Here is a 23,647-nt window from a genome sequence, read left to right as displayed (position 1 = left end):
GTGGATGCTCAGGTGGATACCCATGGTTATATGATCGGTAACTTGGAATCAGACCCCTTGCCATGCTTTATTTTCGGTGACCACTAGCATGTGAGACTCCCATTGGTCACTCTCTTTGATGATGATGATGGTAGCTGAGAGCCGCATTCATGGTGGCCCGGAAGATGTCTATGTAGCACTTGATCTAGAGGGTGACACTAGCATTGAAGAGGTTCATTATTGCCATGGCATCCTTTGCTCAATTCGATATGATGGAGACATGCTTCTTCTTTTGAGGCATGGTGACTGTAACGCGTCGGCCTCTTTCATCATGTCAGGCTAGAAATAGCACTTTCTTTGAATCCTTCGGTAGAGACTCGTGTGAGAGTTTATCCTGCAAGTCTCCTCATGGACTTGTTGAAGTAGTTGCCGAGATTCTTTGTCTCTGACACATCTCGCAAAGACTCCTCCAGGGAGTCTCCTGTAGAGATCACCGGAGAGGATAGCATAATCACAAAGTAACTTTATGCCTTTTCACTTCTCGGGCGAGAGTAGTGTTTCACGGATGGAGGTTCTCCAGTCATCTTGCTATTCTTCGTTTTCCTCCTGAGCATTGCTGAAGGGATCCCAGATGGATTGATTCTTTTTGATAACAAGGACATTAGCAGTCTCTCTGGACAAGCGAACTTGAGACCGAAGGGTGGCTAAGGCATCCGCGTAGGGATTGGTAGAGCTTGGTGTGTGTTTGATGATCCCTTTCTCAAATTGCTTGACGAGTTGCTGCACGAGAGTCTGATATGGAGCAAGAGAAGCCTCTTTGACGGAGAATTCTCATCTGCACCACTTGATTTCCAAGTTGGAGTCTCCCATGATCTTGATCATGCGAATCTCCATGCTCCAGGCTGTAGCAATTAGCCCCGTGACAATATTGGTGCATGGGAATGTAAGTTGATGGGAGATGGTCGTGGCCTCCCCATCCGGGCAGATGAGCACAGTGCATGTTCCTGCAGAAGTGTTGGTGGCAAACCCGTAGAAATAGAGAGTCCAAAAGTCTTCAATTTCCTGGGCGGAGTAGACTATTTCATGAGACTCTTCAGAGAGTTCTGGAGTGAGAGTTGCACTTGACTGATTCACGTTGGAGGGTTTTTCTGAAGGTGCTCCGAGAAGCCCCGAAGTGTCTGATGTTGCTTATTTGGAGATAGCCTCCGGAGACCTTGCAGTGTCCTCCTGACCAAGCGATGTTCCTCCATTGTTGTTGAACTGCGTCATCAAGTCGATGACGACTTGGCTTTTGATCGCCTTTGGCATAATGCATGTGATGTCAAACTCCGAAAGCTGAAGTAACCGATGAGCCAAGTGGCCCGACAAAGTAGGTTTAGTGAGAAGATAACGAAGAGGGTTAGCTTTTACTATAAGATGAGGTCGTGGGCTAGGAAATAGTGATGGAGCCGCTGAGAGGCATAGATAAGCGCAAGAAACTCATTCTCCGTAGAGGGGTACCATAGCTCCGGACAATTAAGCTGTCAACTCACATAGTAGATGGGATGCTCTTTTTCCTCGGAACCCTCTTGGGCCAGGAGAGCTCCAACATTGGATTCTGTTGTAGCGATGTAGATGAGCAAAGGCTTTTCGGGCTCCAGAGCCTTCATGGTCGCCCGTATTTGCTCGAATGTCTCTTGATGGTGCTACGTCCATTTGAATTTAACCCTTTTCTTGAGAAGAACATTGAAGGAGGAAGAAAAATTAGCCATTCTGAGAATAAATCTCCGAATGTAGGATAGATTTCCGCGCAAGCCTTTGAGTTCTTTCGGAGTCCTTGGAGGAGATGATGCTGCAATCTTTTGGGCTTTGGAGGTATCAACACTTATTCCCTTTTGATGGACGACAAATGCCAGAAACTTCTCGGAGGAAACCCTGAATGCACACTTCTTCATATTCATCTTGCGATTGTACTGGCGGTAATGACAGAAGACCTTGGTCAAAGCAGTCTAATGGTCATTCCAGGAGTGGGATCTGACGACCAAGTCATCGACTTTTTTGCCCATCATGTCGTGGAAGATCGCAATCATTGCCCTTTGATATGTTGCTCCGACATTCTTGAGAATGAAGTTTTGAGTATATAGCTTTGCTAGTAAATATGGTGCTGATGGAGAAAAGAGTGGTATGGAGGAGTCTGAGACAGGTTGTTCCGAGAGCATGGAGATCGTTTGGAGCACTCCCTCCGGTGGTGGATGAGAGTGACTCCGAGGTTGGAGGCTTGAGCACGAAAATAACTATCAAAACACTCTCAGGTGGTATTGGAAGAGGATTGAAAAGTGTTCTCGAGGAGTTTATAAGGAGGTCAACACTTAGAAACTATGGAGTTCCTTAAGAATTTGAAGAAGACTTCAAGTCTTTGTAGCAAAAGACTTGAAGAAAGCATTCATAGAGAGTTTGGAGTGAATTCTCAAGAGTTTCGGTACTCAAGAGAGTGATAGTGAGATATGATGTGTTGATCTAGTTGTTGGTGGTGTTGAAATGAAGAAGGTGAAGGGGTATTTATAGGAGTAAATAGGAGTGCTTGACAACTGCTCTGACGGAGGTCTAAACACTCATTTCTGTTTGGAGGAATGCTATTAGAGGCTTTTCTTAGTTTGACAAAAAGATGGTTTGGAAATGGAATGGAAGGTTTTGGAATGAGGAAAATGGTGACGGGCTATCAAAGCATTCCCATTCGGAGGAAAGGTGTCATATTGCTTTCCAGTTTTGACAAAGAAACTCACCGAAAATGGGATGTTGAGTTTCTGGAAATTTGCTCCGGCGGCATTCTAATGAAGTGAGGCATAAGTCATTTTGTTTGGAGCAAAATCCTAGTTACCTTATCGGATGAGCCAAAATAACACCTTAAAAGTGGAAATACTTTGAGGCCAAATTTTGAATTTTGGGCTGACACGAAGTGACTTCAGACCTAAAATCTCTAAGAGTGTTTGTCCGAAAACTTTCATCTTTAGGGGCCTGATCGCGCGTCAGACCTTCATCGGAGGTTGTTTGTATGAGAATAACCAAGTAGCCATCGTACTTGCTCTGACAATAGATTGCTCCAACATCAGGTTGCTCTGAATGTGCACGAGTGCTCCAAATGGACAACCTAATACGAAAAAAAGCTGGGAAAGCATGCCTGACACGGGGAATGCTTCAAGAGGCATGTCTGGTTGTGAGAAAAGCATCCGAAGGAGGCAAAACTAATCGATTTCTCAGACCGTTGAGTTGGAGAAAATTTTTGAAGGACCAGGCTTGGGTTTTGGGCCTTTCAATGGCTGAAGTAAAGGATTTTGGGCCTTCAAAGATAAGGAGAAGGCTTTCTTGTCACTCATTCATGCTTAATTATACTAATTCTAAAAAACCCTAAGCGAGTTTCAAATTTGGTCAAATTAAGGATAAATGGGCTTATGTGATCACTTATGGCCCATCAAACCACAACCCACAGGAGTTTCCTGAGCGTGGCTTGGGTCCACGAAACGAGCCCAATTACGTTGCAGAACTCAAATGATTAGGCTTGGACCCTTAATGGACCTAGTACGAATTTAGGTATCAACATCACTCGAACTAACGAAACAAACAAGGTCTATATCTTAAAATTTGAGAATCACAACAAGACAAATCATATAGTTGGAGGGCCAAAATTAAAAATAACTAAAAATCAAAATCATAAAAAAAGAAAAAAGAAAAGAAAAAGGTCATAACTCCCTAAATATAAAATCGAAAGAAAAAGTGGACTCCACAATAATGTGTATATCTAAGAAATTTATAGTTTTGTTTGCTAAGAGAGAAAGAAAGAGAATGAAAAAAAAAAAAAAAAAAAAAAAAAAAAAAAAAAAAAAAAAAAAATGAGGAAAAAAAAATTTAATATGAAAAAAAAAAAAAAAAAAAAAAAAAAAAAAAAAAAAAAAAAAAAAAAACACATAAAACAAAAAAAATATGAAGGAAAAGAATGGAGTTGATTTCCTTTTATATTGTTTGGTATGATCAGAGGACAAAAAAATAGGTCATAAGCAAAGGGAATGTTTATTTCATATATTCAAACTCAAACCCATGATTCTGTTACAGTATAAAACTCTCACAAAAAATTTAAATTTCAAATGTCAGAATCAGAATCAATAGTTGACTATATAACTATTTTATTAATTATTTAATATTAATTTATATTTAAAATAAGAACAAAAAGGTTATTTTAGTCATTAATGGTAGACTTGAGTTTTTCTCCCAATATTAGAGAGATAAAAATTAGTGGGGCCTACTATATTCGTCTTATTTTCCTTTTTTTTTTTCTCTTCCTTCTTACTAATCAACATACTCTACCATTTTCTATCCAATAATCCCTCCACCCACTTCCTTCCTTCCTTCCTCTCTTCTATCATACTAAGCACAACCTACTCTACCACTTTCTATCCAATAATTATGGCTGACAATTTGGATAACAATACGACGACACGACTCAAAATTTGTACAATGTTAGCAAGTTTAGGTTTATCATAAATATATTTAAGTCAAAATCAGGTCGAGCTCGTGAAATACGATTAAATAGTGTGTCATTTTCAGGTTAACCCGTCAACTCACAATTGACTCATCGTAACCCGTGTATTAAACGTGTCATATTTAGGTAATACGAATACACAATACAATTACAACCTATTTGTTACCTATATTTGAAAAAAAGTTTGAGAGGTTGACAAGACTTTATTATCACTCATGTTATAAACGGGTTACTAGAAGCAGGTTAACACGACACTATCATGACCTGTTTAATAAATGGGTTAATCGTGTCCTGTCGTGTCGTGTCAACTTTTAAATTTTATATTTTGACACGAGTAATAAATATATCATATTCGTGTCAAATGAAGAGGTCAATACGATATGAATATGACACAACAATCCGGATTGGCAGCACTACCGATATCCCTCCACTCACTTCCTTCTTTTCTCTCTACTATCATACCAAGCGTAGTGTAAATTGAAAAATATTTATGGTCTATTTAATTCGTTAATTCGAGTTAAAACATGATTTTATGTAAAATTTAGTTAAAATTTTTTTACTGTAATAAAATTTAAATTTTAAACACAAATCAGTAAAATAAATGGGATCTTAAAAGACACAGCTAGTGTTAAACATCGCCAGTAGACTCCATTCATAAATCTCAAGTAGCGGAACTCGCTTTCAATTACGGGGCGGATCTAGGGTGACACCCAAAGGAAAAGGACAACTGCGAAGTACATACTACGACATTTGAAACAGAAAACCTCCTTGTTTTTCACTCTCAAGAGAACAAGAAGGTCTTCGCCGTCCGGGGAGGGTTTTGCTATCATGAGCCACTTATCCTTCACCCACAGGGCCATACTATCCGCCTCCCCTATCCTGCGGCGCCCTTCCTCTCCGTCTCCGGCGGCTCCTCTCCTCCCGCCTAGGCCGCCGTCCTACGCCTCCGTTAGCTTCCGGATCCTCAATCCTCCGCCGGATTCTCGCCGGCGCTCCTCCTTCGCCCCTTCCGGCCTCCCCGTATCCGCCACCGGTGACCTCGCTCGCGATGCCGGAGCCGCCGCCGCCGTCCTCGCCGGCGCTTACGGCCTCGTCTTCAGCTTCGATAGTCTCACTCAACGAAATCTCATCCAACAGGTCTCTCTCTCTAATTGTTCTCACTGAAATCAGATCTTGCCGTTGAGCTTCGACGTTTAAGCTAACTAGTTTCTTTTGTTATTGCATATTATATATATATATATATATATATTCATTTTAACGTGACAGTAAAAAAAAACTCTTTCAAATTTAACTCCCTATTGTTAATTAATTAGCCAGAAAAGGAAGAATAATAATATATCTTTTTTGTTGTTAATACAGAAAATCTGTAGGGTTTTTGTGGCTGATAGTGATGGTTATGTAAGGCTGAACCTTTTGTGGGGTCCATGCAACGTTAGAAAGAATATCTTTGATTTTTTTTTCTTTTTTCCTTTCAAGTATATACCTCAAATGCAAGACCTATCAATAATTGTAGTAGCTTAGCAAAAAAAAGAAAAATATAGTAGGGGACCATGATCGTACTCCATGGATTTTCTCTGATCGATACAGTGGCTCTCATTTGGGGTCACTGGAATTTCATATAGATATTTATTTTTTATGAATTTTAAAAAAGTTTTAATTTTTTCTCCTATTTAGTTGAGAAAATTATAATTGTGCCTCCAACTAAAAAAGAATTATAATTGTGATTTTCTACTCCCATTTTTCTCTTGTATTTTATATGCGCCCCCACTGCAATAATTTCTCAGTTCAGCCACTGGCTGCAGAAAATCCCAGTATTGTTAGAATTTAATGATTGTACTAAACTTTCAACACGTGACATGGGAATAAGAGATTTGAGAGAACAACTTGATTGGAATTGTTTAGTGTTCTATGTGAGTTTTTAACAGAGAATTAAGCTGTAAGGCAACATTGATAAGTCGTTTCATCGTTCTTTACTATGAATCTATGATTAGGGAAAATGATGTTGGGTGAAGTTGCAGTTTGGTGTATTTTTTCTGATAGAATGAAGTTTAGGTACTTGTTTAGAAGAATCTGTTCATTGAAGGCAAAGTTCTTGTGGATATATGTATACTTTTGTTCACATCTAATTGTTTATGAAAATGTATCTCTGTGAATCTTAATGATTGCAGAGTTTAAGTAGAAAGCTTGTTCACATATTATCTGGGTTGCTTTACATGGTTTCCTGGCCAATTTTCAGGTATCCCTTATCTTTTTTGTTTCAAATATTTTGACAGCATTTAGCTTTTATTTCTGCTTGCCAATGGTTTGAAATCTAAGGTTCCTTACGTACTTCATTTGATGGTTTCAATGGTAGAATAGCACTTCGACAAACGCTCGCTACTTTGCCTTGTTGGTTCCTCTCGTGAATTGCACAAGGCTTCTTGTCCACGGCCTTTCACTGGTTTCGGATGAAGGACTCATAAAATCCATGACGCGACATGGAAATCCTGAGTAAATTTCTCCACTATTCATCATGAAGTTGTGTCGTTTATTATTTTCTTCATACCAGAAACATTGCCAGGGTTAAGCTTCGAGTTTTTGTTCACACTTGCAGGGAGTTGCTGAGAGGTCCTTTGTACTATGTTTTTGCATTGATCTTATGTGCGTTTGTCTTCTGGCGAGAATCTCCAGTAGGCATGATCGCTTTGTCGATGATGTGTGGCGGGGGTGGGTACACCACTACCATTTTCCCAATTTCGCTCTTCCTTGTGCCTCTCACTCCACTAACTCCTGTAAACTTGGATTTCAGGTGTTGCCGACATAATGGGAAGAAAATTTGGTTCGAAAAAAATTCCCTATAACCAAAGTAAGAGTTGGGCGGGTAGCATATCCATGTTTCTCTTCGGATTCTTGGTTTCCGTTGGGTGAGTTTCAAACCTCTATAGCGTGGTCATCAATCTTAAGCGTTCATAATTCCTATAAATCTCTGCATATCAATTGGCATTGACATGAAATGTATTTTTTGACAATGAAGGATGCTGTATTATTACTCAGCACTGGGATATTTCCAATTGGATTGGACCTCGACACTACAAAGAGTGGCTCTGGTTTCTTTGGTGGCTACAGTAGTTGAATCTCTTCCAATTTCAGAGGTAGTAGATGATAATATTTCTGTTCCGTTGGCTAGCATTCTAGCCGCATATTTGAGTTTCAATCTTTAGACTGACTGTGTTTTTGAATATCTGCAAATTAACTAATCGGAATTATAAGAAAATTTGGAAAATGACGCCAGTCACGAAAAATCAGTTTCATGACACATGATGAAACTGAAATATAACTGTTTTAGAGATTAAAAAAAGTAGGCAAAAAACAGTAATTTCAGTTTTAAATTTCCACAGAATTTTGACACATTACGCATTCATAATACTATAATCTTCGTAACTCAGTCAAAAGAAGGTGTTGGCCAACTTAGGAAAGATCCATCCGAAATCAATTTCTTTGCTTTCACCAATGCTGAGAGTTTTACCTCCATGTTTGCATACATGTAAAATCCAAGCAAACCAGCAGAATCCAAATGTATTTACTTCCATTTTCTTTTCATCTTATTGAATCCAGTACGTCAGTGGTTACTATAACCTACCTCAATTTCATTATGTTGATTTCAAGTTCTACCATGTCCCTTCTTTGGTTCATTCTTTAGCGTATGTTAATTGAGATCATTGTTTCAGCTAAATTTAAATGGATTAGCAATTTTATTAAATAACTTCCAGTTTATAACTGTAACAATATTATTTAATCTTATAGGGTTAGTGGACATTTGGTTCATTGATTCAGAATCATGATTCAGAACTATTTTCGTTTTACGTGTGTTTTTTGTGAGAGAAAAACACTGTAGAGAACCATGAATCATGATTCAAAATCATGAACGAATACAGGAAACAAATATCCTAGTATGTTTTGAAATTTAGGATTATATTTGTTTCAAATTAGGAATTAGATTTGCATTCAAGTTAGATTTGTTTTAGGTTGTGGCTTCTATAATAATAGAACGCCCTATTAAGTTTATTTAAAGATTTTTAATTAAAAAAATTTATCATTAGAGTGTTACTCTAAACGATTGGAGTGTAAGAGCATCTTAAGGGGAACTCTCTAAATTTTAGTTAACTTTTAGCTAAAATAGCTAGAAAGCTATTTTAGGTAGTAATTTTTTGGTGATTCATCCCAACCATACTCTCTATTTAGCTAAATGATTATTTTAATATTTTATTGTATTTAAAATATAAATAAACTTTATTGAATTTAAAAAAAGAAGTTTTGCGTTTATTACAGTCGAAAAAATAAAATAATACAAAAAATTAAATGGTTAGCCTCTCAATGGTAGTTATATTTAGTTAGTATGAAAGATATTCTTCAAAATGACTAACCATTTAGCTAAATTGCTACAGTAAAGAAAAGTTTAAAAAAAAATTAAATCATTAGTCATTTTAGTTAAAAACATAAAATGGCTAAGCATGGTTGACTAGCATGGTTGGAGTTGCTCTAAGTCTCGGTATTTTTTAGAATCGATGAGTTTTATGTCTACCCCTATTTTCTTTGCACTCGTGATTATATTAACAAGTTAGTAGATGCCCTATCTGTCTGGTATTCTAATTGAACAAACGGGTTTTGGGAAGGTTGCATCCTTTTTCTGTGTGCATGTTTCTTGTATGCTTCCATGGTACATTACTTTGCTTGCTTGCTGGAAGATCAGGCAAGTATTGACGTGGTGAAAAGTGAAGATGGTATTTATGAGGAAGGAAGATCTATCTCTGGCTTAATGGTCTCAGGAGCTGAATGGAGCTGATTAGTGCCTTATTAATTAGAGAGGAATGGTTTTAATGACATTTTTGTCCCTGGCTACCTAAGGGGATTGGTGGGGAAAAGGTCCTATGGAGATTGGCGACAAAAAGGCTGTTTTGGGAAGTATTTTGGGTGGTTTGAACATTTAGTGAAGTTGTTTGTGGTTAAGTAAGGTCATTTATCTCAACCTTACAAAAGACCTGATGGAGAGAACTAAGTGGAGAGTAGAGACTCTCCCTGGAGCAGGGGCGGAGCCAGAAAAATTAGTTAAGGACGGGGCGTGACTGAACTAATGAGGTAGGGTAAATGCAAATTTTGTTTTTTTTATGAAAATGAAAATGAAAACGTTTTCAATTTCAGACAGAAATCATTTTTAAAAATACGTCTGGTAGTTTTATCAAGAGATTGTTTTTAGTGTAAAAAAACTCATTAATGTATCTCTTTCTCTCTTTATACTCCAGAGGAGAAAATGAAAATAAAAAATAAAAAACGACTAAAAGTCGTTTTTCATTTCTCTTTTATTTTATACTAAATCAAAAAATCATTTTTATTTATGTTTTTTGTCTTTATTGCGCCAAACGTCATTTTAAAAATATTTTTATTTTTTCTTTCTTAAAAAACGTGAAAAATAAAAATGGGATTAATTTCAAACACAGCCAAAGAATTTTAAAGGGGTCAATGCAGATACAAATTTTATAAAATTATAAAATCTATTTGCACCCCTTATATTCATAAATACACCCACCAAATTATAATCTACATTTATTGTAATTTTACATTACAATGAAATTACGTTAAAACCCATTAAAATTACATCTATTTATATATAAATCATATCATCTATAAATAGAAATATTGGTTGACTTGTTATATAATAATAGGTAAGAGACACTATTAGTGGCTTCTAAAATCATTTTTTGAAAAAAAAAAAATTATGGGTATTTCAATTGAACTATTTATGTTCCTCTTAAAAAAAAAAAAATCTTAATATTTATGTTGAAAAAATGTTTAAAATTTCGCTTGTTCTCCTATGCTCGTAAGTGTTTTGTTTGTTTTTTTTTTTTTTTTTTTTTTTTTTTTTGCGAATGAGAAAAACTTTATTATTGTTAAGATTTGTTAATTATTTCTTTATAATATAAGATAAAATTAAAATGAAAGTGCCGGTGGGGGGGTGGGGGTGGGTGTGGGTATATGAGAGGGTAAAATCCAAAATCATACAAAAAAATATTTATAAAAAGATCGATTTTTAAATATATATTAAGAAGTAATAATTAATTGGGGCGTATTTATAAGTTTTATGGGTGTAAATATAACCACTCATATACAAAATTAAAAGAAAAAAATTTAGCTGGGCGGGCTGGCCACTCTTGTTCGTGGGTGGCTTCAGTCCTACCCCAAGACTTCGAATTTCTCAATTTTTGGCTCTAAAATAGGAAATATTCTAGTGAAATACTCTGATACCACATGTTGGGCTTATTGAACTAAAGAACGTGCTGGGTTACTACTTGGAGTACCATTGGCTTTTTTTGTAATTTTTTCTTAAGAGGGCATGCGTGTATAGATTTTTACCTTTCATTCTTGATTAATATAGTATAATTATTTGATTAAAAAAGTTATTTATTAAAAGTAATAGATAAAAATCTTGATTCATAGTTTTAAATGATATTTATCCCATTTTTCCATAATTTTACCTCCATTTCTTAAGTGGGTCAAGAACTATGTGAACCAAAAACAAGCAGACTTGTGTACACTCTATGGCTCACCATACCACAACTCACTCAAAATTCTCAAATGTGGATTAGGCTAACATCTTGGGACAATCATCAGATTTGGGCCTCACCTAGTTTTACAACAAATTGATACGGGGCAAATTTTTAAAAACACCCCTTAAAATTGAGCTCTTTTATTTTTACCCTTTTAACATTAACTCATATATTTTTACTTTTTAAATTAAAATTAGTTAAGGGGTAGAATTTTTTAAAAGAGATACTTTTAGTACGTCAAATACTTAAAAAGATAGAATTTATAATTTTCTCATAATATGCTAAGCACCAAGCACACGGTTGAAAAATAACATAAAACTAAATTAAGTAAATAATATATATTTAAAATATTTAAAATAAATAACTGTAAAAAGATTTTTTTACCATGTAAATTTTCAATTTATGACTAATAAAAAAATCTTTTACCACGTAAATAATCTACTGTTACGTACTTTAAATAGTTTTAAAATTTAGCATTTACTATAAATATGAACAAAGACAACAAATATGATGGACCTGCTGGTTGTAGTTTTTAAGAATAGAGAGTGGATTTTATTTTAGGGAGAAAGAGGAAATGCCATTTTAAACTTCTTCCAGGTAAATAACATATTTTCGAAACAATTGAAGTAAAAACATGTTTATTGAATGAGACGGTGATTAAGAGTTAAGGGGTTAACGAGACTACGAAGATGCTTAGCTAGTTTTGAACCAGAGCAGGGAAGTATAATCACTTATAATCGCTAATATAGTATTGATTAATACTCTTTTTAATTAATGTTGAATTATTTAAAAGGATATTAATTAGAGTAAAAAGTAAAAATTCAAATCTATACACTCTAAAGATAAGGTTAACAATTTTCTGTTGGCTTAAACGTATTGGGTCAAGGAATCCATGGGTCATCAAATTAGAGACTATATTCTGGCCTAACTCTACACCTCATTTTGATTAAAAAAAGAGAAAATTACTAAACATATTCTTAAAAATGTATGGATTTAGATTTTTATCTCTAACCTTCTATTTATACCCTTTTGACTAATATGGTATTGATTAAAAAAGTATTAACTAAGAGTAAAGGCTAAAAATAAGAGTCATACAATCTAACAAGATATTTGTCTCGTTTTCTCTTTTAAACAAATAAGAAAAGAAATGATGGTTGGTTAGGAAAAAAAAATTAATACATAAAAAGTATGTTTACTTTGCAAAGGAAAATGGGAAGTAAGAAGTGATTCTCTTTCCCATTTAATAATGTGTTAACTTACAAAATTAGTATAAAGATTTAGTCGGTCTCACACAATACGAGAAAGGAGAAAAGAAGAATAATATGGAGATTATACACAACAAATAATCTTAAAATGTTCAAGTTTCAGGTCATATCACCTATGACCTATTGCTCATAATCATTATAATCTTCAACTAAATATCCTTTTAATGTCGATGGAGGGAAATTGTTAGATAATTGACGCCAAAAGTGACCTATTGGCAAGAAGAACAATACTAAAATGTGTTTGCATTTAAAAAAAAAAAAGAAAAAAACAATAAGGTATCGTTTATTTTACCGATTTGAGTTTAGAATTTGAGTTTTATTACAGTAAAAAACTCTCAGAAACAGTCATATCTAATTTTTTTACTACAGTAAAAATCTCTCACATAAAATCACATCTAAACTCGAATTAAAAACTCGAATCAACGAAATAAATGAGTTCTTGCTTTGGACTAATTGTCTTGCTCTCTTTATTTATCAGTTTACTATAAAGGGGTTATGAACTGACTCGTGCTGTAAAGTTCCAAGATCCTCCTTATTTTGGCACAAGGTACAAACTCTAAGGGCTCCTCCTCGTATTTTGAATATCCAAAAGTCATATAAAGACTACAAAGGTAAAATTAAAATCGGAACACTTTAGTTGGGGTTTCGTTGGTCTAAAATTTAATTAGATTAATTTCAAAATGGAAGACAAACTTTTTCGACTAACAAAGGACTACCAGTCATAATTGAGATTTTCTTCTGAAATTCGAGAGTACTACTCTACAAAAGAATTTCTCCTTTTGTGGACTTTTAGACCCAGGGAAGGCCGGAGGAAAAATCAGGAATATTTATAAATACAAATCTTGTTTTATGTAATTTTTTAACCAATTACTCAATGCCATCATCATCATCACGGCCAAATCCACTTGTGGATAATGAAGATGATAAAGATGCATGAGTAGTATTTGTTGATTGGGGAATTTTTAATGTAGGAATTATTATTTTACCTTATTATTGATAGGAACTATATTTTAGCTGTTAAACTAGTTTTTTAGCGGTCTGATTTTTAAATAAGAGTATGGCGCGCACTATAAATTGTTAATGTGAATACTCACATATCAAATTGATAAAAATTTAATCTACCAACTAAAACATCAGTTCCTATTGCAATTCAATAGTACCCTTGTACAATATTTTACAAAGCTAGTAAAATGACATCAATCTAATGTCTCTAGAAGTTATTGTAGAATGACATAATTCAATATCAAACAACCCCACAAGGAACGCTTTCCTTTTATGATGCAAATATTACCAACAAAACTAACTAGAGCTGCAAGTTTGAGCCGGGTTAAATGGGCCGGTTTGAGGCCCGTTATTATTAGTCTGGTCCATTTTGACCCAAACATCATATTTTTAAATATTTTTTTGAAAATACCTTATAAAATTACGAGTCGGGCTGAGTCAGCCTTAAACTTTTTAAGCTTCAGACAGGACTGAACTGACCCTCTCTCTTTTAGGACTGGACGACCCAAACTTACACCTCTAAAACCAACCACCTTTTCCATACATGTCATGAACAAATCTCCAATATTTTGTTGTTAATTTAAAATACTACAAACTTTATTATTTTTGGTTTAATCTATTAAGGGGATGATTTGGAACCATGCATTTTAAACCAACTGTGGATGTCAGAATGTTCGAGATCTCAAATGGATCAAGTAGAGTTGTGGATTGTATGCGTAATCCTCCAACAAATTGGAAAGATGAATATATACACGTCTTAGTAAGAACAAAATCAAATAGGACATATATTGCCTGCGTAATCCTTCAATATGTCGTAAAGATGAAATACCATATAAAGGTTGGACATGAAATAGAGATTACAAGCAAGCATACAAATTACCAGCCCTCCAATATTGTATGAGGAGAGATTGATGACATGTAAAATGATATAAAAATATATAAAATATAACATATTTGTGGATAAATACATATGGCGTTGAAAGAATGAACCAAAACCCCGTACAGAGTGACAAAGGTTAGGTATAACGTTTATAAATATAACTTAATTGTGTGGTATATATTGGTTTCATCATTCACCCAAAAGTTAGGTACCTTTTCATGAAATGGCGGGAAAATTACCTTTACTAAGAATTGTCCACCTCATTGTGTGACTGTGTGAGCATATGAATTATTATTATTATTATTATTATTATTATTTGACAAGCATTGATGATTATAAATTTGTATTTGCGAGATATTTTACCAAAAATAAGATTATAATTAAAATCATGATAAGTTGATAACATCTACGTAATTGAGAGCAATAAAAATGCTGAAAAATAAATCAAGCAAAATCGACACACATAATTTATATAAATTTACCTTAATGTGAGATTATTTCCTCTTCCAACCGCTACAATTTTTTTACCATAATAAATATATATATATATATATATAAGAGAAAAATCGCACATCTCTCGCTCTTAGGTTTAGGGGAAAGGGAAGATTTTGGTAAGGGTTAGTTTTTCATTGTCTTGACTAGAAGCTAATAAGACTTCCATGACGCACCAATTATTGTCGTTCAATTAAAGAGCAATATATATAGTACTTATCCGATACGTATTTTATGGGAAAGTTATGTAGGTCCTTCATAGAATGCTAGGTCAAGCTGGTAGGGTTTTAGGCGCTATAGCAATTAATTTATGAAAGTCTTGAAACAAGTGTCTCTAATCTCTAAGCGTTAATATAAAAGTTGTAATAAATGTGTACATTAATATACCTATAATTATATTTTATGTTCATTTACAACTTATACTTAACGAAAATTTTCTCAATGCTACAGTTAATTGAAACCTTGGCAATATCGTACCATCAAATATGCAACAACATTAGATATATTTGGGTCCTTGTTTTACTCAGCCATGATATATTTGAAACTTGATAACTAGCCAGGGCTAATAATTAAGTTGTAAATTGCCTTTAATATTTCTTTGAAAATCATGTGATCATGATAACAAAGCTTATCTAGCTAGGATAAGGGAATTGGGAAATCACAAAGGATATACATTATGATATCAATTACGCACATACTTGATACTACTGTCCTTGTTCGGTTGTTCCTAATAAACTTGTGATAAAGATTTTTAGTTTAGATATTCACTGGCTAGGTTGTAAATATAAAGCATATAATACGGGCTGTTTAGTTCGTTAATTCGAGTTTTTAATTTGAGTTTAGATGTAATGTTATGTGAAAGTTTTTTACTGTAACAAAAAAGTTAGAAGTTAATGTTTCTTGAGAGCTTCTTATTATAGTCTAAACTTTAATCGGTGAAATGAAGAGAGTCTATATACATTTTCTTATTTCTTTCGCTTTTATATTCTAGGCTCACATGCCGTTGGAGATTCAGCTTCGGCTAGAATGTCTTGTTTCGATATCGATTAGCAATGGGCAATGTCAAATAACAATATGCGTGCAATTCATGATTACGTGTTCTTTTTTTTTAATAATTTATTCATCTTTTTTTCCGCAATAATTTCAGATTATTGGACATGACATATGCATCACATAATGATGATTGTGGACCATCTTAAATTAATTAAAGCCCTCTTTTTTTTTCTTTTTTTTTTCCCTAAAGAAACGTCATTGAACTTACTACAAAAGGAAAGATAAGTACTAATGATCAATTATCTCCACAACTAATACATTAAATCCAAGGCCGACCTCTACAAAAGATCATTAAGAAGATTTCAGATGATACGTACGTCAAACATATTGCTCACTACTTTTTAATGCCAAGAATTAATAATAATAATAATAATAGTAGTAGTAGTAGTAATAATAATTAATAAATAATAATAATAATAATAATTAGCACGTAGGATTGACATACACTAAACTTGTCCACTAATGTTTTCTTCTCTCTCAGCCTCTAATTCATTTAGCTTTTTACAAAAAATAAGTTTTTAGAATTCTCCCTAAAACAAAATTATAAGAACTAACTACAAATACTCAGACCAAACCAACTTATATACAGGAGAGAAACCATAATTAACTATTAGTACTAATCTCATCTCTTACAATAAGTAACCCGAGTATGACTAAATAACCTTATTTTTGAATAAGTAAATATGCCACATCATAGATTAACTTTTTTTTTTTTTTAATGAACGTGATACTACGTCACAAATTAACTTATTTGAAAGGGTTGGTGTACAAGCTTCCTAACTCACTTTTCCAAGTTTACCTCACATTAACTGTTTATCCACTTAATTAAGGGCTCTTTACACATATAGCAAAATTTCAATAGTAGAGTTTAAATATAGCAAAATTTTGATATCATTAAAATAATGACTATCATTATATAGTATAAAATGTGACATCATTATGATAATAATTATATCATTTTTGTTATATTTATAATATTTTGAAAATTTTGCTAAATTTTAATTCAAAGTATGAAATTTATTATGATAATAATTATATCATTTTTGTTATATTTATAATATTTTGAAAATTTTGCTAAATTTTAATTCAAAGTATGAAATTTTGCCATGTAGTGTGATTACTCCTTAATTAATTGCTTGGATCCACAACGTCATGATGTAATAAGGGCTCTTTACACATATAGCAAAATTTCAATAGTAGAGTTTAAATATAGCAAAATTTTGATATCATTAAAATAATGACTATCATTATATAGTATAAAATGTGACATCATTATGATAATAATTATATCATTTTTGTTATATTTATAATATTTTGAAAATTTTGCTAAATTTTAATTCAAAGTATGAAATTTTGCCATGTAGTGTGATTACTCCTTAATTAATTGCTTGGATCCACAACGTCATGATGTAATAAGTCCGGTAAATTATAAATTAACTTGAGGAAGTTAATGCTATGACGTGGTAGCATTAATTTATATACATATGTAATAGGAGATGAGCTTAAAAAGCTGTTCACCAACTCAAAATAAGATACGAGTCGGATGCAGCAGATCAGCAACTTTATATTGCTATCAAATATAATGTTAAATTTAGAGTATTTTACACATTTGCTCCTTAGGCTTTAGCAATTTACTTTCTCAACTTTAAATTTTGACAAGTTGTTCGTTAAATTTATAAATTTGTTGTAATATGTCCATTTTGTAATTTTTGACCTTTTAAAAGTAATTTATTAAACCACGATAAATTTGAAAGATAATTGTACTGAAAACCTTTAAATTTAAAACTAAAATATTTATTGTATTATTGTTCTAAAATAAATTATATATTTTTTCTATTAATTTATTAACACGTAACATAATATCACGATATATTGGTAAATAAATTTTGAGCAGTGCTATTCATCCCGATAGGTTCGTGACCTAATTAGTCATAGGGATCCCCTGCGAGTCATGGGACCGTGGCATTCTATTATTTTTTTTGTTATTATTTTGGTGTAATTTGTGTACACCTACGTTGTCAGGGCTTCATACATATAACATGTCTTTCAAGTTTAAGTCTGCGCATCTAATTTCAGAAAATAAAGAAAATGAGGAAAAGGAAAAGGAAAAATATATGCATCTTGAAAGGAGTGAAACATGATATACACCTTTTGTTTTGTTGCAAATCCAACTTTTAGGCATAAATCGCTTTTACAGTTTTTAATATGAATTAAGATGTGATATTTTTTAAGAGTTTTTAACTGCAGTAGAAAAAGTTAAATGTGATATTTTCTGAGAATTTTTAACTGTAAAAACTTAAAATTAAAAACATAAATCGGTGAAATGAACAAGACGCTACTTTCTCGCTTGATTTCATCCAATAAAGAGAGAGCAAAACCTTAGTTTATGTTATCATATATCAGTTGCTTATCATGTGACATATGTTTTTCCTCATTCTAAAACAACCTGTCCTTTGGGATACTCGCACCAAATCAAACATAATATCCCATTAATTTTTTGTTTCCATTTCTAAGTGAAGTATAAAAAGATGCAGGTGCGGCTTCATACGTTCTTACCTGTTTCATTTATGCCTTCTCCATCAATCATTTTATGGCGTGTTTACTTATACGTAATAAAAATAATCATAAATCAAAATAAATAGGATTTAAAATAGGCAGGATTCAAAAGTAAAAAATCGGAGTTAGAATAAATTAGTTATTTAGCTTACACAATTGGTAATTGAAATCACTTTAAATTTTAATTATGCGTTTACTACTAACTCATAATCAGAATGTTTTAAAATTACTTATATACTCTGTAAATAAATTTGTATTTTCAATTTTAAAAAATTGTACGCTTAGTATCGAATGTTAATTATAATCAAAGTAATCATTATAGTATACGGATAATTAAATCATGAATATAAATTGCAAAACTTTTCTTTTTAAATAGATTGTCAAATAGGAGGTGAGAGATATGTTACTTGTGATCAAGAATCTTAATTCCTAATTAATAAGTGGGGTCCAACCTTTTAAATACAAAAATAAACACAAGAATTTATAATTAGAAGTTTAGTTTGTTTTCATGAAATTGCATCCTGATCAGGAAACATGCATGTCAATAAGTTCGCATGTTATAAGCCATATAATTATAAAAAGACATTTTAATAATTACATTGACAAGATTTTTATCACTAACTTTTAGTAAACAAACGCTAAAACGGGAGAATTAGATTCTTTTCCATTACAATATCTAATATTAGATCAATTAATAAACACTAAAAAAAATTGATAATCCTCATCTTATGAGACGTTTGCTTCATGGATTAAAACTATGTGATTAGAACTATTTTCAATTTACGTGTATTTTTTGTGAGAAAAAATACTGTAACGAATCACGAATCATGATTCAAATCAGAAAATGAATCTAGGTACCAAATATTTATTCCTTTGTTTTTTTCACATTCCCTGATTAACTTGGTAAACGTGTCCATATAGTTTTTTTTTTTTACCTCGTATATCGTGTTGTCCATATAATAGTTTCCAAACGGATAATATTCTTTTAGCTAGAAGAGCTCGGCAAATTACAGAGGAAAACAAAAGATCAAAAGGATAATATCTGATATACCGAGACAAGACTGAAGAAGACAAAGGAAATACAAAAAACCCCACGACCAGTAATTATATAAGATTAAAACCTTTTTTATTTTCGAAAACGACAATTGGGGCATGTCAACTTGAACTCGGATCTGAGAAATATATAAGGACTTGTTCTTTTACATTACTTCTTGAGTTATGATTTAACTTACGTAGGTGAGAGAAAAATATTATATTAAAAAAATTTAATTTAATTTTTATGAGAGAAAATATTATAATAATATTCTTTTACATGATTTGAATTATGATTTGAATTGTGTATGTGAAAAAAAAAATACTATAATAAAAAAGTTGAATTTAAATTTTTATAAGAGAAAACAATATAGTAATATGACTTGAACATTTTGTTTCTTTTTTTTTTTTTTTTGCCATTTCGTATAATTTATGTCAATCCATATAATTAATGTCGTGTTCATGTCTGGTATCGGATTTTTTATTTACTTTTTTATTTTACTACTTTTTTTCTCGTGTTGTTTTCTCCTTTTTTTTCTTGAATTATTTATTTTGTTGCTTAAAAAATTGTTTAATTTTTCTTCATTTCTAGCTAATGAAATCCTCATTGAACTTAGAAAGAAACTCCATGCTCATAGATTCGACAAAAAATAGAGAGAATGAACAAATAATAATATTGAAATAACAAATTAAATTATGTGAGGCGTATAATTAAAATGGGTATATAGGGTAATTAAGAGGAGGCTGTGAATAGTACCACTTTTAATAATTTTATGAAAATAGTTAGAGTTAATTTTGACATAAGTTCGAGTAATGTAACATAGAACACTTAATTAATTATTAATAGACAATGGCCGATCTGGATAACGCTAGACTATATATGACACTTGCACATGCACTTGATCATTATTATTATTATATATATGTGCGTATATATAATATGTATATATATGATATATGACACTTGCACATGCACTTGATCATTATTATTATTATATATATGCGCGTATATATATAATATATATATATATATATATGTGTGTGTGTATATATTGGCGTTACTCAATATTAGCCATTGTGTATAAGTTGTGGTGGGGTAACTCGGCATAATTTCCTTGAAGCTTCCTTCAGTTTGTGGCCAAACATTCCATTGTCCAGACACTTTCAAACTCTTCTCCTAAAAATAAATAAATAAATAAATAAATAAATTCCAAATTGACAAAGAATCAATAGATGGGGTCTTTGGAATCATGAAATTGCTAAGAAGCTGGGCAAGTCCATGCAAAGCTAAAGTAGTACTATTTCTGCTTAGGCATCTGGTTCTCAACCAAGAAAAAAGATAAAAGAAGGGAGCGATTGAGATTCTTGATCACAAACTTTTAAATTAGGGTCCTTGTAAAATAAGATCATTTCCACTTATGCCTCCAAAATTTAAAACCATTTTGTTGTCTAAATTTTAAAAACTCTTATTTACTTTATCGTCTAAATTATGAATTAATCTCACTTGATTCATTGTGTTAGAATTTTTATTAAAAACGAACACGAAAAGAAAGAGTTGTAAAAATTATCACGTTATCTTATTGTTAGAATTTTCGTTAAAAAAAAATGCAAAAAATGAAGTGACTGTAATTAACCTTTTTTTTTTTGTCAATGTTTAATATAAATTTAAGTGGTACAACATATATAAAATTTTGAAAACAAACTGAATAGGAGTTTTTAAAGCTGCTCGAGTAAGAAAGTTCAAAATAAAAATAAAAAAGACCCTACCATCCGAAAAGGCAAAAGTGAGATTAATATACAACAACAACAATAACAAACGGGGTCGACTATATGAATTTTACTTTTTTATACGGTTCTGTTCGAAATTATATTTTTTTGAAGACTTAGATTTAGAATGTCTTTCCTAACGATTTCGGTCTATGTAATTCTTGGTATACCCCTCCCTCTCCTAGTATTAGGTATAAAAATATCATCATAAACACGAATTGATGCTTCTAGCGGTCGTTAGACATACCCAAACTACCTCAAACGGCATTCGCGCACTTTATCTTATAAAATGTAAACCCCACTATTTTTTTGCTAATCAAAAGGTAAACCCCATTATTTAGTCCTATAATACCCCCAATCTGATATGACTTTCAAAAACTTTTTCCCTCTCATCTATATTGTTACTCACATACCTTTTCTCTCTACCCTCCCCTTTTTTACTCACATACCTTTTCTCTCTACCCTCCTCTTTTTTCTTTCTGTTCTCTCTCGGCCATTTGTATTGTTCCAACATTAATGAAAAACTTGCAACACTATTAAAAAAGAAAACCAAGCAATACAAAAAATCAAGCTTTTTTTTTTTCATGGTTCGTCTTCCATTTTTTTTTTTTTTTTTTGGTTTTTCCGATTTCCGATCTGTAATTTAGTTTTCTATTTTGTTTGGTTTTTCCGATTTCCGATTTCCGATCAGTAATTGAGTGCTCAAAATCGTGCATTGAGATCTCAATTTCGTGTTCAACTTATGCTAATGATAGGTTTATGTATGAATCAGAAAAGCCTTGTGGTAAATCAAGAGATCTGCAAGTTCGAATCCTTGTTTTAAGTGATCGTGAAAGTTGTATCGATTCATCTTCTAATTCTGGTTTTGAATCTGTAACTCCAACCCCAGTTTCCGACGTCTATACAAGCTACAAAAAAATAAAAATAAAAAAGGATTCAAATATAGATTGAGTAAAAGACAAAAAGTAGAAAAAAAAAAACAAAAAAACAAAAAAAAGGGTGAGGATTGAGAATGCTAACTTAAACAGGTTTCTTTGTTCGGCTCTTTTACTTTCTCTTTCACATCGATTGTCTTCCTCACTTCACAATCATGCCTAATTTTGTTTAATAAAAGAAAGGAAAAAGAGAAAGAAAACACGGTGTATTATTTTATTGTTGGGAGGAATAACAATAAAAGAAAAATACATGTGTATATGAAAAAAGTAATATACAGACCCGAAAAAAAGGATTAAGAATGACATGGGCTTCTTCTTGCATGTGCCATTGTTTGTTCGTTAATGTTTTTTTTATTTTTTATTTTTTTATTTTTTATACTGGAAAGTTGTTGCGGTAACAATCTTAGAAAAAAGTTATGTTTTGTGATAATCGAGATTTAGATGGATTTTGAAAGGTCATGTGAGGAAACAATAAATTAATTTTAGTTTTTGAAAAATGTATCAAATTGGGGTTATATTAACAAAAGAAGGGTTAAATTAAGAGACGTTTGGTTCATGGATTAGAATTATGTGATTATAATTATTTTCAATTTACATGTATTTTTTGTGAAAGAAAACACTATAACAAATCATGAATCATGATTCAAATCATGGTTTGAATCTTCCAACTAAACGTCTCCTAAAAAAGATGAGTTGACATATAAGGTAGAATGCCACGTCACTTGTCATGTATATTGGTACTCAAAAGTTAATTTTTAAATTAATGTCTCTAACGTACAAGTATAAACATATTATTCCTTAACATGTATATATTAGGAGCGTGCGATACATACAAGAATACGCTCCTCAATTTTTCAAAAAGCCTTATTACTTATCCACCCCGAGATTCGAGAAAGAGAAAATAGCCGTTGCTGATAATTTGATTGGCTGTGTTACGATAATATTCTTCACAAGCAATATTCAATTCGGATAATTAGGAATGGAATCAAGCACGGCAGCAGTTTTTTTTTTAGTTTCTCTGATAGTTTATTTTACTGATAATTTTAGTTTTTAACAGTTAAATTTAATCAAAATAACATTAAATTAAAAATTATATAAAATAAATAATTTTTAATATAAATTTAATAACTAAAAATAAAATTATTTTTACTTAAATTATCCCTTCTTTTCTTATGGGTGGATGATGGGGAATCAAGCACTAGTTACAACTTACAAGGGCTATCGCTTGTCTTCTGGAAAAGAAGAAAAAAAAAAGTGCTATAGCTTGTCAAATCGCAATCACTACAACACAATGGAAAACATATATTATGTATTATATATTAATATATAATAGAAAAGGCACTCTGTCGTACTGACAACAGGAATGTGAGGAGCATTTATGCTGCAAGTCTCCGACAGCAGACCCAATCAGAGCCCTCGCCCGCAGCTTGCCGTGGCCGGGGGTTCGTGCTGCTCTCCAATTAGGATATTAGTTGTGTTTAGAATTATTTTTATTTTTATTTTTTACATTTTTTAAAAAAAAAAAATTAAAATATTTTTAAAATAATATTTGGTACAATAAAGATAAAAAATAAAAATGAAAATAATTTTTT

At 32.2% G+C, this 23,647-nt stretch overlaps 1 protein-coding gene across 1 annotated transcript; it reads left to right on the top strand.

Annotated features, from left to right (window-relative positions):
* The first annotated feature begins 5,151 nt into the window (after window positions 1-5,151).
* On the top strand, window positions 5,152-9,314 carry LOC21388690 (probable phytol kinase 1, chloroplastic). The gene is made up of 7 exons (XM_024164800.1): window positions 5,152-5,629; window positions 6,661-6,728; window positions 6,851-6,982; window positions 7,086-7,202; window positions 7,282-7,395; window positions 7,506-7,623; window positions 9,222-9,314. The coding sequence occupies exons 1-7, from the start codon at window positions 5,321-5,323 to the stop codon at window positions 9,312-9,314; spliced, it is 951 nt and encodes a 316-aa protein (XP_024020568.1). The 5' UTR covers window positions 5,152-5,320.
* Window positions 9,315-23,647: the final 14,333 nt, after the last annotated feature.

Source organism: Morus notabilis, unplaced genomic scaffold (assembly GCF_000414095.1).
Source record: "Morus notabilis unplaced genomic scaffold, ASM41409v2 Scaffold931, whole genome shotgun sequence".
Taxonomy (NCBI): Eukaryota; Viridiplantae; Streptophyta; class Magnoliopsida; order Rosales; family Moraceae; genus Morus; species Morus notabilis.
The sequence above is the reverse complement of the archived record's forward strand: the minus strand, read 5'-3'. Positions and strand labels throughout refer to the sequence as shown.